Source organism: Chaetodon trifascialis, chromosome 17 (genome assembly GCF_039877785.1).
Source record: "Chaetodon trifascialis isolate fChaTrf1 chromosome 17, fChaTrf1.hap1, whole genome shotgun sequence".
Lineage (NCBI taxonomy): Eukaryota > Metazoa > Chordata > Actinopteri > Chaetodontiformes > Chaetodontidae > Chaetodon > Chaetodon trifascialis.
This window is the reverse complement of record NC_092072.1, coordinates 3,632,443-3,648,054: the sequence shown is the minus strand read 5'-3', so window position 1 is coordinate 3,648,054 and position 15,612 is coordinate 3,632,443. Positions and strand designations below refer to the sequence as shown.

At 46.2% G+C, this 15,612-nt stretch overlaps 1 protein-coding gene across 2 annotated transcripts in view; it reads right to left on the bottom strand.

The window, feature by feature from the left end:
- Nucleotides 1–15,612, bottom strand: part of pvrl2l (PVR cell adhesion molecule related 2 like) — a 260,669-nt gene that overhangs the window by 149,171 nt on the left and 95,886 nt on the right. For both annotated transcript variants that reach the window (XM_070985052.1, XM_070985053.1), the window contains exons 2-3: nt 3,191–3,303; nt 665–908 (exon numbers count right to left, since the gene is read on the bottom strand). In XM_070985052.1, the coding sequence (XP_070841153.1) occupies nt 665–908; nt 3,191–3,303 (357 nt within the window). The remainder of the gene's footprint in view (nt 1–664; nt 909–3,190; nt 3,304–15,612) is intronic.

The following is a 15,612-nucleotide window of genomic DNA, read 5'->3' as shown; positions in this document are numbered from 1 at the left end:
TGCTGACAGGCTGTTACATTTCTCATATTCCCGTTTTGATGCAAGTTCAATGTTCCAGTCTTTAATTAACTACAATGTAGAAAATAAGGTTCAGATGTTCCCTCTAATATAATAATAATAATTATATTAATTCAATAAAACCCTGAAATCAAGCTCAAAAACATGTTGGCTCAACCTGAGGAGTGAAGTCTGGGACGAGGACTTCCAGTTTATCTTATGCCGCAATCTGTCTGCTGATCAAACAGCACATTGAAGCGAACAGTGTGTCTATGTATAAAGGCTGGTACCACATCCGAATCTGGATCATCCTCGCCCATCTTCCTTGATTTCAATCCACATCTAACCAGGATGCACCCTGAGAATACTCGTCGGATGCTTTAAATTGCCTCTTCTTAGGCTTCGGGTGCGATGGGAAGCTCTTTTATAGAAAGCGGCGATAAGCAGATGGCTGGGGAGGCGCTTGTCGAGGCTGATGTAGCAGAGCAGCTTCGGAAAGCCTGTTTGAAGCACGGTCCTCTTCTGCAGAAAAGTGGCACTGCTGTTGACCTTTTGGTCTTCCAACCCTTCACCATCCTGGTTCGATAAAAACCTTCTCAGCTATGTGGGAAATAAAACATCTGTTAGAGTAACTACTGTTACAAGGACACGTCACCTCTCTACTCACCGAGCATGACCAGGGTGGTCGTCCCTTGTTCGTTTCCAGACGGGTAGGTGGCGTACTCGCAGGTGTACCGGCCGGCATCAGACATCCGTAGGTTAGAAATCCTAATGGACGGATTCTCCAGACTGTTGTGGAGGAAGACGACTCGGTCCTTGAAGGACAAGTTGGGGAAACTCTGTCCATAGATGGGGTGGTAAACAGCGATGTTGTCCCTCTGGCCATCAATGGGTTCCCATATCCAAGACACCTGGTAAGAACAGAGTGTGTGAATTGGTTGTGAGCCAAGTATGTTGATCTAATGAGTGAGGCTGTGAGCCCCCCCCTCGAGATAAGAGTCGAGATAACTGTGCCCCATAAAGCTTTGAGGGGATGTAAACGGGAAGAATCACGCTGGCACAGATTCAGTTAGCCTGCTGTTTACAACTCCAGCGTGTTTTTACCGTCGCTGGATTCATCCGACGCTGAAGGAAACTTAAAAACGTGCTGCTTCTCAGGCAGGTTCTGTTTCTGCGAGCAGATTTTCTTACAGGGTGTTCAGATTTGACTGAGTTACGACTCAAAGGGGAAGGAGAGGGATTTTTAGAAAATTGCTGCAATTAAGCACGAAGGGCTTTAAAGCGGCTTAATTGGCGCTATGAGCTGTGTCGCAGTCGCTGCTGTAGGTCCAGCTGCTGCACACGGCGGCGAGCGCGTCAGATCAGCCGTTCACTAGCTTTCCATTGTTTCAGAGCGCCAGCACGCTCCCTTCCCTTTCTCCTCACACTTAATGAACGGACTGTAAAATTAAAGAAATCGTGCTACTGTCATTTCTGACATTTCACTGTTGTATCTTCACTGAAACCTGAAATGCTTTTACTTATAGCAGCAAAACCTCAAACTCAATGAACGCTGTCTGAGTAAGGAGCCGAGAATCTATTGAAAGATGAAATCAAAGGTCTTTCAGACATGCAAAACCTCTCTCAAGTATCCAGTTGCCATTTTAAAGAACATGATTTGAGTGGGAGCCATCTTACAGGCAGTTCTTCTTAAGATTTCTGAAAGATATTGATATCTGCTATGACTGCACCACCGGGGAGACGACTGTGATGCTGTATCAAATTGATTTTCTTTTCTCTTCAGTTTTCAAAGTGACAGTGTTAAATACAAACCGCTGGCTAACGTGGTAGACCAGGAAGGAGAGGGAATAAAGTTCATCAATACGCATTTAGCAAGCATCTATTAAAGTTATGACATACAGAGGAAAGGGAGAGAGAAAGCAGAGCCGCGGGCTGTGAAGAGGAAGACGGCTCGTAACCCAGACGTCAGCGCAGATTAGTGGACTCGCTCGTTAGCTGTTGATTGTCGAGAAAATATTAGAGAGGGTGATTTAGCCATCTGCAATCCCAGTTTTTGTATGAGAAGAAATTGCCTATTGATTTCATTCACAACTCAGAGGAGGACAGATCAAACCAGGATCAAGCCGAAACAGCAAGCAGCTGTCAGTGTTTAGCTTCAGCCTCCTTGCCTTACATATAGGGTTTGACAAAATAAACTGACTTCCTATCAGTCACGTCTGTGTTGTGTGAGCTCGCCCCTCTCCATCAGGTAAGAGCGAGCTAAAATGAAATGAGCTTAGCGTCGTCAGAGGGCACCTCAGACTGGCCGTTTCCCCGTTCTCATGTTTGTGCAAAGCTGAGCTTAACTCATCCGGGGACATCGATGTTGATCCTGTCTGCCCCCCCTGCTCATCACCTCACCTTCAAATGGGCAGTGGTCCCATTTTAAAGAGTACTCTGACTTCACGCTCGTGCTAAGCTAAGCCAAACACTCGTGCTGTTGGTCAACTGTCCTCTCAAATCTTCTCATCGCTCCACACAAATCTGATGTTTTCCTTTGCACACTGAACACCCCTCGACTCGCAGTGTTAGTTTGTCTGTTCTGGGCTACTGTACAAACATGGCGGTGCAATATGGTGGACTGAGCGGAGGAGGACCTGCTCCCTCTGAGCTCAATCTGAGGGAACGAAAACAAAACCCCTCACTTTTTTTAGGAGATATCGAGTCTCATTCTTCATGTGCGTATTCATTATTCGGTAAGTCTGCTTCCGCTTTGTCACACTTTGCTTTTATTGATACTCCGACTTCTTCCACCTCAGCCAAGAGTACAAAATATTTCTGCAATATTTCCACCTTTTTTTTTTCAGATTCCACATTTCCCTTGTTTTGTTTCCTTGTTTTCATGCAGGTGGATCGAAACTTTTCTGTTTCTAAAACACCGAGTGTGAAAAAGGCAGTTTAAGTCTGAGCGGAGCTGCTTCACCTTTGTTCAAGCGCTCAGAATATTTGTTTCACAGAGCAAAAAATGTGGCATTAATTTCTTTGCTGTCACGTCTGCACAAGGAAAATGTCACGGGGGAGACTGAGCTGTGTGACCTCGTCTTATCCCTCGTTATATCCCCTTCAATCAATTCACTCCATTAGGCATAACCAGCACGTCAGCCGCTGCTTCCAAAGCTACTGCGAACACAGCAGCTGCGCTCCATCTTCCCACCTGTGTGAGTTTGGTTCGGCCTCCTCCATCGATGAATTGGCAGCGGAGATCCACGGACTCCGTGGGATACGCCTCCAGCTCCTCCTCCACCCGCACTTTCTGAGCCCCGATACCTGGAGGCAGGCAGAGGAGACAAAGAGGGAGATTACGCATCATCCACCAAATCAATACTGTTTGAATAATTGAATGTGTTTGTGTTGAAACTAAAAGAGGAGCGTGAACAGAGAGTAAGATGGAGAAAACCGAGGGAGAGCACTCAAAGTGTTTTATCACCAATCTGAGTTTTTTAATGAAATGTTTTTCCCTCCCACTCGTTTTGTGTTCGTCAGAAGGGGAGATCGCCCCCCTTAATGTGTTCCAGGTGATTTAGAGCAAGATTATAGAGAAGAACGAGGGAAACGCAGAGAGAGAGACAACGAGGGGCAATTAAAAAAAGAGAGAAGTTCATTCGAGAGAGAAAAAACATTTGAATCATGCGCCTTTGATAAGAAGCCTCAGGCAGCGTCTTAGCTAGCTTCCTTCAGCTAGGCCCTCTTCATTACAGTAAAAGCTCATCTACCAGGAGGCAGCGCTAGGGGGCGAGCCGTTAGCGACGCCGCAGCGGCCCGAGTGCGGCTTCTGCATGCAGAATCTGCTTGAAATTCAGCGGAGGGCACCTGTAACTCGTTGCTCGAGCATGAATAAGAGCGTTGAGAGAGCGGGGCCGGTCAGCTGGGCCACCGCACGGGTTCGCCGAAAACAAGCCGGGAGAGCTGCCCCGTGCGTTCCAGCTTAAACAGAGATGAAAGGAGGACGGTTGGAGCCGAGCACCGTCTCGGCACCACGCAGCACCTGCTGACCCGCAGGCTGCTTCAGAATGCTGAGCTTAAATTGGTCGAGTGGAATGACTCTTCTTAACATTCGCCTCTTATTCTGCGATCATCCCACTCGACTGTGCAGCAGTCAGTCTGCCGCTGAGGCCCAAATCGTGTGTTGCAAGGTTCTTTTGAAGCTACACTTTCAATTTTTTTCCCTTTTCTAAAAATAAAATCAAATAAATGGCGCTGTGTAGCTGTGATACCCTGTTTTTTTCCCCCCCGAACAAGAATCAGTGTTGCTACCGATTCTGTCAGGTCTCCGCGTTCAAAAGCGCTCCGCAGGAGAGCCGAGCGTCTGCTGAATTTCTGATGGATTTGACAAATAAAACTGATGTAGCAGAAAATGCATTTGTGGCTTTCAGCTGAAACTTTGACTAGTTTGCATTTGCGAGCAGCAGGAAACCCCGAGCGGGAAAAATCCTGCTAAACAACAGCGTTACAAAAGCACACCTAGGTGCTGTGTCTTCGGAGTGCATTAACGCCCTGCCTTGTTGTGTGCCATTTGTGAAAAATGTGTTCATTAAAAACACTTCAGCGGCTGACGTGAACTGTCCTTGCCTCTTCGCAATGGCTCTTTTTATTCGCGTTCGTTGTCAACAAGCAGCTCTCGAGCAGTGAGATAAATTGCCGCGGTTGTGCCTTGTTAAAACACGTATATGCATATAAAGCCAGTAAAATACATTTGCAGCATTAAATTTCTCAAAATTAAGGAACTTCAATGAAATCCTTGGAATTGTGAGATGGGGGGATATGTAAGAAAACAAAGATATGAAGGATCAGAGAACTTGTAATATTTTATTAGTGTAATCCAGCAGCTGTGCAGTGTGTTTGCCAGCTTCCACAAACGATCACGAGGCTTTACGTGACATTTTTAAAGAGTCTTGTTGTCATCCTGCGACAATGAGCCTCATAATCAAATCTCCCGATGGTCACTTTAGCAAACCTCGACACAGAATGACGCTTCTATTATTATTCTTTTTCTTTCCTCTTTTTTCCACGCTCTGCCTGGCACTCATGCAGCGATGCGGACCCTTGCCACGAAGCCCCCGCTGACCCGGGATCAAATCCTACCCGGGTCTTTTCTCCTCCGCCTCCCCTCGCTCTCCGCCAGCCTCCTGCGCCTGCAAAGATAAAATTCTTGCGGGGAGCCGGCTTCTCGCTCTCTGCAGAAGAAAAGGGTATAAGCGCCCGCTAACTGCTAGCATGCCCCGGGTGGTTCCGCTGAAAAAGCCTCTTAGCGTGTGAGGGACTGATTAGGACAATATGTTACACGCCGCGGCGTGGAGGTGAACGGTCGGCCGGGGCTTCGCCTGCAAATCAGCTGTAAAACACAACAACACTAAAAGAGGCCAAAGTTTGTGTGTGCTGCAGGGGGCGTCGGGGATTTACAGCATGCGTGCGTCCACGTGTTCGCTCATGTGTGCAGGGAAGAATTTTGTATGTCAAGGCATCTGTGTGCTTCACAGTGTGTGTGTGCATGTGTGATTACTGTACATCTGAGCGTGTGTGTGTGTGTGTGTGTGCATAAATCAGAGCATCTCGCTGTAATGTGTCTGCATATGAGACTGACTCAGTCATTGAACCACAGTCTCTACCCTGAGGGAGACAATGGGCTGTCAAACCAGTTATCCATTCCCACTGTAAGACAGATGTGCACACGCACACACACAGACACGCACACACATGCAAAGCACATGCATGCAGACCATTTGCTGTCGGACGAGTTTTCCACAGCCTGAATCAACAAGAATAGCAGCGATGAACCAAGAGTTCATCTCTGTCTCCGTTATTTGCTTCTTCTTCTTCTCTCATGCACAAACACACGGATGAATTTAACCTAATTAAAATAAAGAAGCTGAAACAGAAAAACACACAGACACACCAGACGGTCATGAACCACATAAACCTTTGTGTTATTCAGAGTGGTCAATGAAATCTCTTCTGTGACGCAGGGGGAATAATGAAAACCGAGACAGGGTGAAAAAGAGAGGAAGGAGGGGGTGATGGAGAAGGAAGGAGGAGGAAGTTAAAGACTGAAAGAGCTGAAGGAGAAGTCAGGAAGGAGCGTGAAAGGAGAGGAAGATGAAGATGGAAGAAAAATGTACGAGGAAGGATAAATGCAACAGAATAAAAGAGCAAGACAGAAAGAAACTCAGGAAGAAGGTTTCAAAAAGTAAAGAGACTAAAGGAACGACTTAAGCAGAGAGAGAGTCTGAAGCTGCAGGGGGAGACTGGAGGGGGGGAGGAAGAGGAAGGACTAAAAACCAGAGAGGCGATGAGAATGAAAGGAGGCCACGGAGCAGGGGAAGTCTGAAAATGGCCAAAAATGAGAGGAAAAAGTCAAACATTGAAGGAGTGAAAGGAAGGGAGCAGAGAGCATGAGATCACGTCAGAAATGATTTAATTCCTCACAGCCTGAAAAAAAAGGCCCACAGAGAGCGAGCTGACTCAGAGAGGAGCTGAGGAAAAGGATGACGACGAAGGAAGTTTCTCTTCAGACAAACGCATGGCTACCTGTGGCCGTTTCTGGTTTCCTTAGGGTCCAGCATCCGAGCTAATACTCCGATGCACAGCTACAGACAATCACAGCCGGGCGTGGTGGCGTAAACATGCTAGCAAGCTAGCATGAGTTTAGCCTACGACGGCTAAAGTTAGCAGTGACACAGCTGATTTCGCTCAGTTTACTCCTCGTGAGGAGTCCTGAAGGACTGCTGAGTATTCTGATGCAGAAAGGGTCTTTTGAAAGACACTACTGAGTAGCATCATGGGAAATGTAGGATCTAGTGGAGCTCCAGCCTCATCTCTGCTGCTCCAATGTTTATGGAAGTTCAATACTAAAATCGCTGGAGTATCCCCGCATGGCTCATTGTTTTTTTCAATTTCAGCCGAGATTGGCAGAGTTCTTTAAAGCAGCTGATCGATTGGGATCGATTTTCACTTGGATTTTTTTGTTCACACGCACCTAAAAACTTTTTCTCTCCTTCTGCAAGAGGGGGACAACGTTCACCACAGCTCAGACAGATGCTAACGCTTGTTTTCCTTCTTACTTTGTGCATATAAAATCCAATATTTCCTGACACACTACAGCCACAGCACTTCTCTCCTCTGTCATCTATTCAGAAAACCGGGAGCTGCAACCACAGTTCAACGATGAGACAATATTAATATATCACATTATATGTTTGCTCTGTGATGTATTCTCCCCCAGTTTTATTGAAGCACTCACTTCCTCGATTGTACACATAATTATTAGCGGCAAACTTCCTGCCCTTTAAAATCACATGTAATTGCTGGTTGCGGTTATGCTCTTTATTACTATTCTTTTCCTACAAGCCTTTCGCACATACACTTGTCCTGTTATTAGGGAAATTGGTGTCAATGCACCACTATGACCCTTATCTTTCCAGGCCTCTCCATTATTTGCTCACACCCCCAGTGATCACACAATTTGCAGCTTATTCGACTGTTGCACTCAGTGGAAGTCGCTGTGGATTGAAGCATCAGCTAAACGTAAATGGAAAGTCAAAGAGGGGAGGCGGTTAAATGAATGGCCACACTCCACTTCCTTCCCAATGCACCAGAGAGATGAATCACAGTTAATTGACATTTAGAGGCTTGTGGCATTTGCCTGTTTATGTGGAGCTTCTCCATGCAGGCGGGCACGCGGCGTAAGCGTGACGAATATGCTGACGGGGTAGACTCATCCACATTAGCGTCTAAATCACATACCTGTAGATGGCAGCGAAGCAACAGCTGTGTTCTTCTGTTTTTTAATCAGCCTGTCATAATGGGTCAAACGCTGAAATATTAGCCGCATTTGAAAAACTGAAGGTGCTGCACGGAGATATATTTCACCTTATCAACAGCAACAACGCTAATTCAACTTCTTTTCTTGCTCTTTTCAAAATATGATTATCAAGGTTATCAAAGTAGTTTACCCAGCATAATTATTGTGAATACATTAGACTAAAGACCACATGCTAGGTGGCCTCTGTCTCACGACGGTGTTCTTATTAGCGCCTGGGTTTCAATGGTGAGCTCCTAATTGGATTCTTGCTGCATGTGCTAACAGGCTCTGGAAAGGTTATTTACATGCAATGGCACACCATGAGCCACTCATTCAAGATGAAGTGAAATCAGCGTTCTGTCTCCTGTGTCAGTGACAGTGTTTTCAATGGAAGTGATGCGACAATCACCTGAAGCTCAACATCAGCATGAACCAATCAGCTCACGGTGGACTGCGATGCTTCAAATATGGATGCTGCTGCAAAGAGGCGACAAACTGTGAAGCGTTTACGCTTCACGCACGTGTTCAACCCGGCAGCACGGAAGATTTAAACAATCAGCACAGATTCAAGGAGGACGCCGAAGATTCGAGTCACCAAACGTATGAAATTTGGCACATGAATTCTTGAGTTATGGCCCAAAATGATTTGAGTATGCTCACCGTGACCTTTGACCACCAAAATCTAAGACACGGCGTTGGCAAGAATGAGAGGTATGAAAACATGGAGCATGACGTATGACGTCCAAGTACCTCAAACTTGTGTGTACTTGTAATGTAGTTCGTTAAATTCCACAATTTCCTGTTGTAGACTCGCAGGATGCTCAAATCAAGTCTCAGCTCAGCGTTTACGCTCCGGAGCCTGAAGAAAAGAAAGTGCTCTGAAGCGACTCATCCATAATAAACTGGTCATTTCAGTTCAATCATCTCTGTGCTCATCCAGCAGTGAAACAACATCTGTCTTGGCAGAACCTGCATGTTCGGCGGGTTAACCGCGTGATCACTTCACCTCTTCATTTCTGCCCTCCAGACTTTGCCGCTCAGGTGCGAACGCAGGTGAGGTGAGACAGCGAGAGACAGCTGTCGAGGGCGTGGAGCGATCGAGCTTAAGGCCACTGCTGCGACTGTGCCGCTAACGAGGGATGAAGCGGTCTGAAAGATTCAGCAACGTGCAGCTTGTGGCAGTTTAATATGAGGATAAAATACATTTTTACATGCAGTGCAGGCGGAGGAGAAGGATGGAAGGGAGGATATCAGGAACCCCTCAAAACGAGATCGTTCAGGTAGTTTGTTCCTGAAGCTCAAACCGGACGCTCAAGAAACAAGCTGTGAACAGCACACTGACACACTGCTCCATGAACTTGTTAGCAAGGAATTGACTACTTGCACATCAGGCAGATACAGACCAGCATTAGCATTCATTTGGAGTAGTGTTTCAGGCGACCTAATGAATGTTAAGTGCAATATTCACCATCCTATTAGCTGTTTTTTGTCTCCACCAATTTCCAGGAAAAACAGTCTCTCTAGTTGCTCAGCGCTCCACAATGTTCACCAGCTAGTTGCTAACTTTGATGACATAAAGTTGGTCCCAAAAAATGGCTGATGACTGACATGTAAACGAAACAATAAGCTGAAAGACGCTAAAACGCTCTTTTGAGCCGAGTTTCCGGAGCCATTCATCGTGTTATTACTGTTTGTGTGTAACACGTAGAGTCACAAGTGAATCGTGAGTGTTGAAGGGCCACAGCGCGGGGTATCAATCACCGTGGACTTTGATGTATTTCACACGCAGCAGAGTCATTAAACAGGATCAACACCCATTAAAATCTGACGCTCGTGACATTCACACGTGGACAAAAACAGATAGAATTCTTCAGATGCGACGCAGAGGAGACGGGAGGAGGCGGAGGAGGGCTGGCGCTGAGCGACCGGCTCATCCATCGCACACCGGGGGGCCGAATTACCGCTAATTGACATTTGACAGCTCATAATCATGGCATTTTACGTTGGCTTTTCAGTAACAGGACACTGATCAACAATGTGGCGGAGAGAAAAGGAAAGAGGAGATTAGCTGTCACGAGGACAGCTTTGGTTTCACACACACACACACACACACACACACACACACACACACACACACACACACACACACAGTTACCGTTAGCTGGCAGGTCCTGGCATCTGTTTGCGTCTGTGAGGATTTGATACCACAAAGATGCTAATACAGCTGAAATTAATTCCAAAATGGGACATCCACCGTTTGGAAAATTCAAACACAATCAACAGAGGCTGATGAAAAGCAGAAAATTGCAGAATCATTCTCTCATTTTGCTCGGCGAGGATCCACGTCCAAAATACTGTATTATTCACCATCCTCTCGCATATTGAGGCTCAATCCGTCAATGTCCACATTTTCTGGCACAAAATTCAAGCTAATGATATTATTAGCTGAAGGATAGTAGATGATTCAGTGGTCGTGGCTGCTCTGTTACGCTGAGACGTTCTGAATGACAAATTAGAGCAGAGAATGAGTGAGGTTTAATTCAACAAATGTAACCTAAACAAACAGGAATAAGCTGGTCTGAACGCTCACATGCTGAACGAAAACGCTTCATCTGGATATAAAATGACTGTCAGCATCAAATGGAAGCAAATAATCTCTAATCATTGCAGACATTAAATAGTTTGGGCCCTTTCTTTTGAAAACTTTCGAGGCTGGATCATCAATATGCACGACGCATTGAGCTAAGTGAGACTTCTACACGGCGGAAAACGACAACCTGCTCAATTACAAAGTGGATTTTTTTGTGTTAAGATCAAAAAGTTGCCACGTTGCTGCAGGAACTGTTGTCTTGCCGCACATCAGTAACCCTGAATTAACTCTAACTGGCGCTGAAAGCTTGAGTCATTGCCTGATTAGATATAGCTCTCGCAGCATTAGACGCACGGTGTCATTTGGAGTAATTTAAATGGAGAATTGGAAAAGTTCGTCACAGCTGGAGGCATCCTCAGCAGTCGCTGCAAACGCGTACGTGCAGCTTTGTTGACAAATGCTCCGTGTGATTAGCTCCCTGATGTGATTTCAAACTGCCTTCCGCAGGTGGGAAGAGACTTTAGAGACGCCGAGGTGATAAAACAGACCAGCAGCCGCGTCCCGAGTGACGAGGCGGGTCTCTGACATGCATTCGCCAACACAAAGCGACATTCTGACTTTCTTCACATGGTAAGAGGAACAACACAGGGACTTTGTACAAACACCAAATTTGGCTCACATCATCTTTCTGCTTGAAGTCGTCTTTTAAGTGACAATAGAGAATTCACTTTCAGAGCGTTTTGCGCCCTTAGTGTGTTTTACCTGCTGAGCTGTGGCGAAACACAGCGAGGGATCATTCACACGTATAAATGAAGCTAAAACGAGTTCGCGTGAGGACGGCAGGTCGATTCTTTTTCGACAATCAGCGACGGGTTTCACTGCTGGCGAACAATGGAGAACTTAATTCCCAGTAAGAGCAACACGATTCCCATGATGTTTCTGGCATTCGTTTTCCAGTTATGTGATAATGTGGTGCGATGGGCTGAGCCACAAAAGCAAGAGAAGTAACTTTTAATTTAACACTAATGGGCAGCTGACAGCTCAGACTGTTGGCATGTTTACACCGTGGGAGGCTTTTCAGCGTTACCATGTTGTCAGCTCACAATCCATTAACTCCAGTCATGGCGATTTCTTTCTTTTTTTTTTTTTTTTTTCCACTGCTGCATAATCCTCTGCGGGGTGAGGAAATGATACGGCCCGTGGGCTTATGAAACCCTTTTCAAATCCTTCTGCGTTATTTCCAAAATGCAGTCGACTATCTCACGAGAAGAATTGAAATTCTGCAAATTCTGCAGTTGCAGTGTGTGTGTGTGTGTGTGTGTGCGTGTGTGTGTGAAAGAGAGGGAAAGACTTCAATCAGCGTAAGAGCTGACTCATCAGTAATTTGTATTTGACACTAAATGACTTCTCCTGTATATAATCATCTTTAATCAAGCTTTTATTGTCCTTTTGATGACAGACGAGGACGAGGTTTCCCATTCACGCCGGCGCCTTCGCACCATCGAGAGGGCTGACGAGGTCCACGATACTCCACACAAAAGCTATTGTTATCCTAATGAATAGGTGTTGGATATGCAATTTAGTTCCACTGTAGAAAGTGCAGGGAACACAGACAGCTTTCAGCTCGCGCTCGTTCAGGCACGTCATCCATACATCTCTGATAGAAGCTAAAACAGACAGATGGCCGTCAGATCTGCCGCTCCTGTTGCTTCAACGCGCCTGATGCGCGGCGTTGCCGTGAAGGTGCGTCCAGGTAGCGTGCCATCGCAGTTTCCGCCGTTCTGATTCTGTGTGTCAACGATCTGCGCTGTATTTTCAAAGGAAAAACATTGTTACAGGCTGCAACTTCAGACATCACACATGCCCACACCGGGCCTGATGCGAGAAGCAGTCGTGGCCTTCGCCAGGTTTCCAGGTGTGAGCAGAGTGTTCCAGACATGTCTGTGAGTCACGCACACACAGTCTCTCCACAGGGGAACAGCAACATATCTCGTTTCAGCAACGTTTATTTCAGTCTTACATGTCAGCATCGCAGGCGTCGATCATGCTGCTGATGAAATTTCAGGAATGCGCATTAACTGGTGGCTGAAACGGACGATTTACAGCAACTTTGTGCAGTTTGGTGAATCTGATTTGGTACATGTGGAGACGCAAACCTCGCAGAAAGAAATAAGATTTAGGTAAGAATATAAAAAGAATATTGCAAGACTCCCATCACCTTATATTTACACTCACTGGTGATATTTATCATGGGATCTACTCTAGTTCTCAGTTCTGACTCTATGAATATCCTTATATCACTAAATTAAAAAGTTCATAAGAGTCTATTTTTTTCTCCACGCAGCACAGATTATCAGTAAAGCCTTTCGAGGCTTAGTTTTTAAGCACCACCCCTGAATAAAACAATCGTTGCACAACAGCTTTGTGTTTCAGAGCTGCGTTTCCTCCAAAAGCAGAACGAAAACCAACAACCAACCACGCGATTCAGGGTCATGGTACACCTTAACGTGACGCGCGTGTGGCACTCCTGACAGCCGACAGCGCAGAGGAGCGAGCCTCTGGCTGAGTGTTTGCCCGTTTGAGTCGGGGTCTTTCTCACAAAGCAGGATTACAGAGTTAACTGAGTATCTTTGATGAGTAAAAACCCAGAACACCCATTCAAAGCTGGAACATGGGCTGCAGTGAAAAGAAGCTGTTCTGGGTGTTACATGGAGTCCAGACAGCTTTGTAATCCCGCTTAGTGAGAAAGACCCCCGGACAGGCTGGAAATGTCTGGGAAAAGTGAACGAGACATGCATTAGTGCCCCTGAGCAAGGTATTCTCCCCCTAAAGCTGCTGTCTGGCTTACTGAGGCTGTTCCCGGGCGTTGAACATACTGTATGGGACGGTGGCGAAAGAAGACTTAAGCTCAGAAAACCTTCCCGGGATGAACTTAAGTTAAAGACAAAAGTTCAGCTCTGTGTGTTTGCACACCTTTTCTCAGGTGTTCTCCTGGCCTAAAGCACCAAGAGACATGCCGAGAGTGTAATCTACAAACAAAAGCCTTCCCACTGCGAGCCAGCTTCACGCATTAAAGAACAAGAGCACCAGCAGCGATGTGGAGCTAAAGAACAGACGGTTCAGCATCTCAGGTCTCAGTTGTCCAAAGCCCACCTTTGGCGCTGGGGCTCTGAGCTCCATGCAAACAAAAACAAATGCACGCACTTCTGAGGCGATGCCTTCAAGAGCAGACGACGTGAGCAAACTTGAAGATCGACTGCGATCCTTTTTCGGGGAGGACAAAAGGTTGAAGACGGGAGAAAGCGGAGCGTGACGGCGTCCACATTCTGTGCCGCGTTAAATGACACATCTGTGTCATATCTGTACACAACAAAGGATCCGCAGCAGCCGTGTCAGTGGCCTTTGTTCCCTGCTTCCTTTCATGTGCAGGCATTTCTTTTCATGCCCCTTGTTGATCAAGGCCGCACGGCTCTCCTCTGACTTCCACTGAAGGGTTCGACTTCCCCATCTGATGCGCTTCTCCTGCGCGATCCACTTGTGCGGCACAGATCAAAGGCCGGCGAGGAATTCATCAAAAGGAATTATTCAGAAAAAAAAAAAAAAACGGGAAGGGGATCACGATGTAAGAGATGTAGCTCTGAACAAATTAGATGGTTATCCAATATTGGCAGAAAGGACAAGAAAAGGCGAAGGGGCAAAGCGAGCGTGAAGCTGGGAGAGAATATTCAGAAGTCAAAGGTGCGTCTTATGTTACTGTTTGTTGACTTCTGGTACATTCGTGATGCTACAGGACAGAAATGGAAACACCACGTGGCAATGATATCAACACACTGGTCCAAAAAGCGCAGAAACAACAACGATCTTTGGCCCTCGGCGTCCACTCAGGCTCTCACAGACCATCACTCCTTATGCGATGCTGGAAATGAAGGAAAGTGGCTGATTGATGTGATGTGACAGCAACAATAACAACCGTCCCATTAAGGCCGAAGCAGCCAGAGACTGGAAGACACTGTGGATGATGAGCCAATCCAGGAACATTAAGTCATCTCTGCTGCGTCCTTGTGGAACTTTTTTAGAAAGTGTTGCCCAGAGAAGCGTCCTCAGAGACGACGTGCTTAACTACATGTTATCCATCACACTCGAGTTCATTAAACTCCCTCTGTACTACAGGCTATAGCGCAGTCCGGATGTGACCTTTCACACACATCGCTGGTTTCTAAATAAACTTCGGGAATCTTCATTAACCATTTGTCTTCACAACTGAGGACACAAGAGCGCAGCCACTGTTTTCGGCTCCTCGGTGGGACGTCTCACAGCGACGGAAAGATTTTAAGCAGCTGTTGATCAGGGCTGCACTCCTTTGACTAACAAAACGAACTGTTAGGTCCACAAAACGTGAAAAATCCTGCTTCCCAGAGCCCAAGATGACTTGTCAGGATTGAGCGTTTGAAGCTCAAACATTAATAATAACTTAGAACACACAAATCCTCCTTGAGCAGATGGGAAATTGTGAATTCATTTTTTGTCCATCAACAAATTCATCAGTTCACTAATTGATTGAGTGAGACTTCAGCTGCAGCCCTGCTCGTTTGTCACCGCCGTCTATTTTCTGGTCCCTATTTTTGGTCAGGCCTGTATTCGGCCGCTCGCCCAGCCCTGGCTGTGAGGACGGCGTCCAGGCATGTAGCAGCGCTGTCATGTCCACCTACACCACAATCAGGTGCATCTAGCAGCCCGGGTATAAGCCCATTGGCCATTTCTTACAAGAAGCGCCTTCTTTCCTGCTTTATGCTCCGGTTTTAACTCTCGTCTGGAACATTGAAAGGGCGTATTACACAAAGGAAACTGGCTCATTGATATGTGTGTGTGTGTGTGTGTGTGTGTGTGTGTGTGTGTGTGCGCGCGCCTGACACCTGCCGCTCTCATATTTGCTCTCATTCATTGCTTATCTAAGCGTACTTCATAGGGCATAATTAAATACCGTCTCCATATCACAAAGGGTCCAGTTGTCAATCTGGTCTGACAATAATCCACCAAGTTACGCATATTTGAAGAAAAATTTAGATTTACAGCAGGTGAGTTTCAAATTGATTACTCTCAGCCTGAAAACAACGCAGAAACAGGCCAAACGGGAAGCCATAAATAAACATAATGGTTAACAGCAGAGGAAATTTTAATTATCAATTAC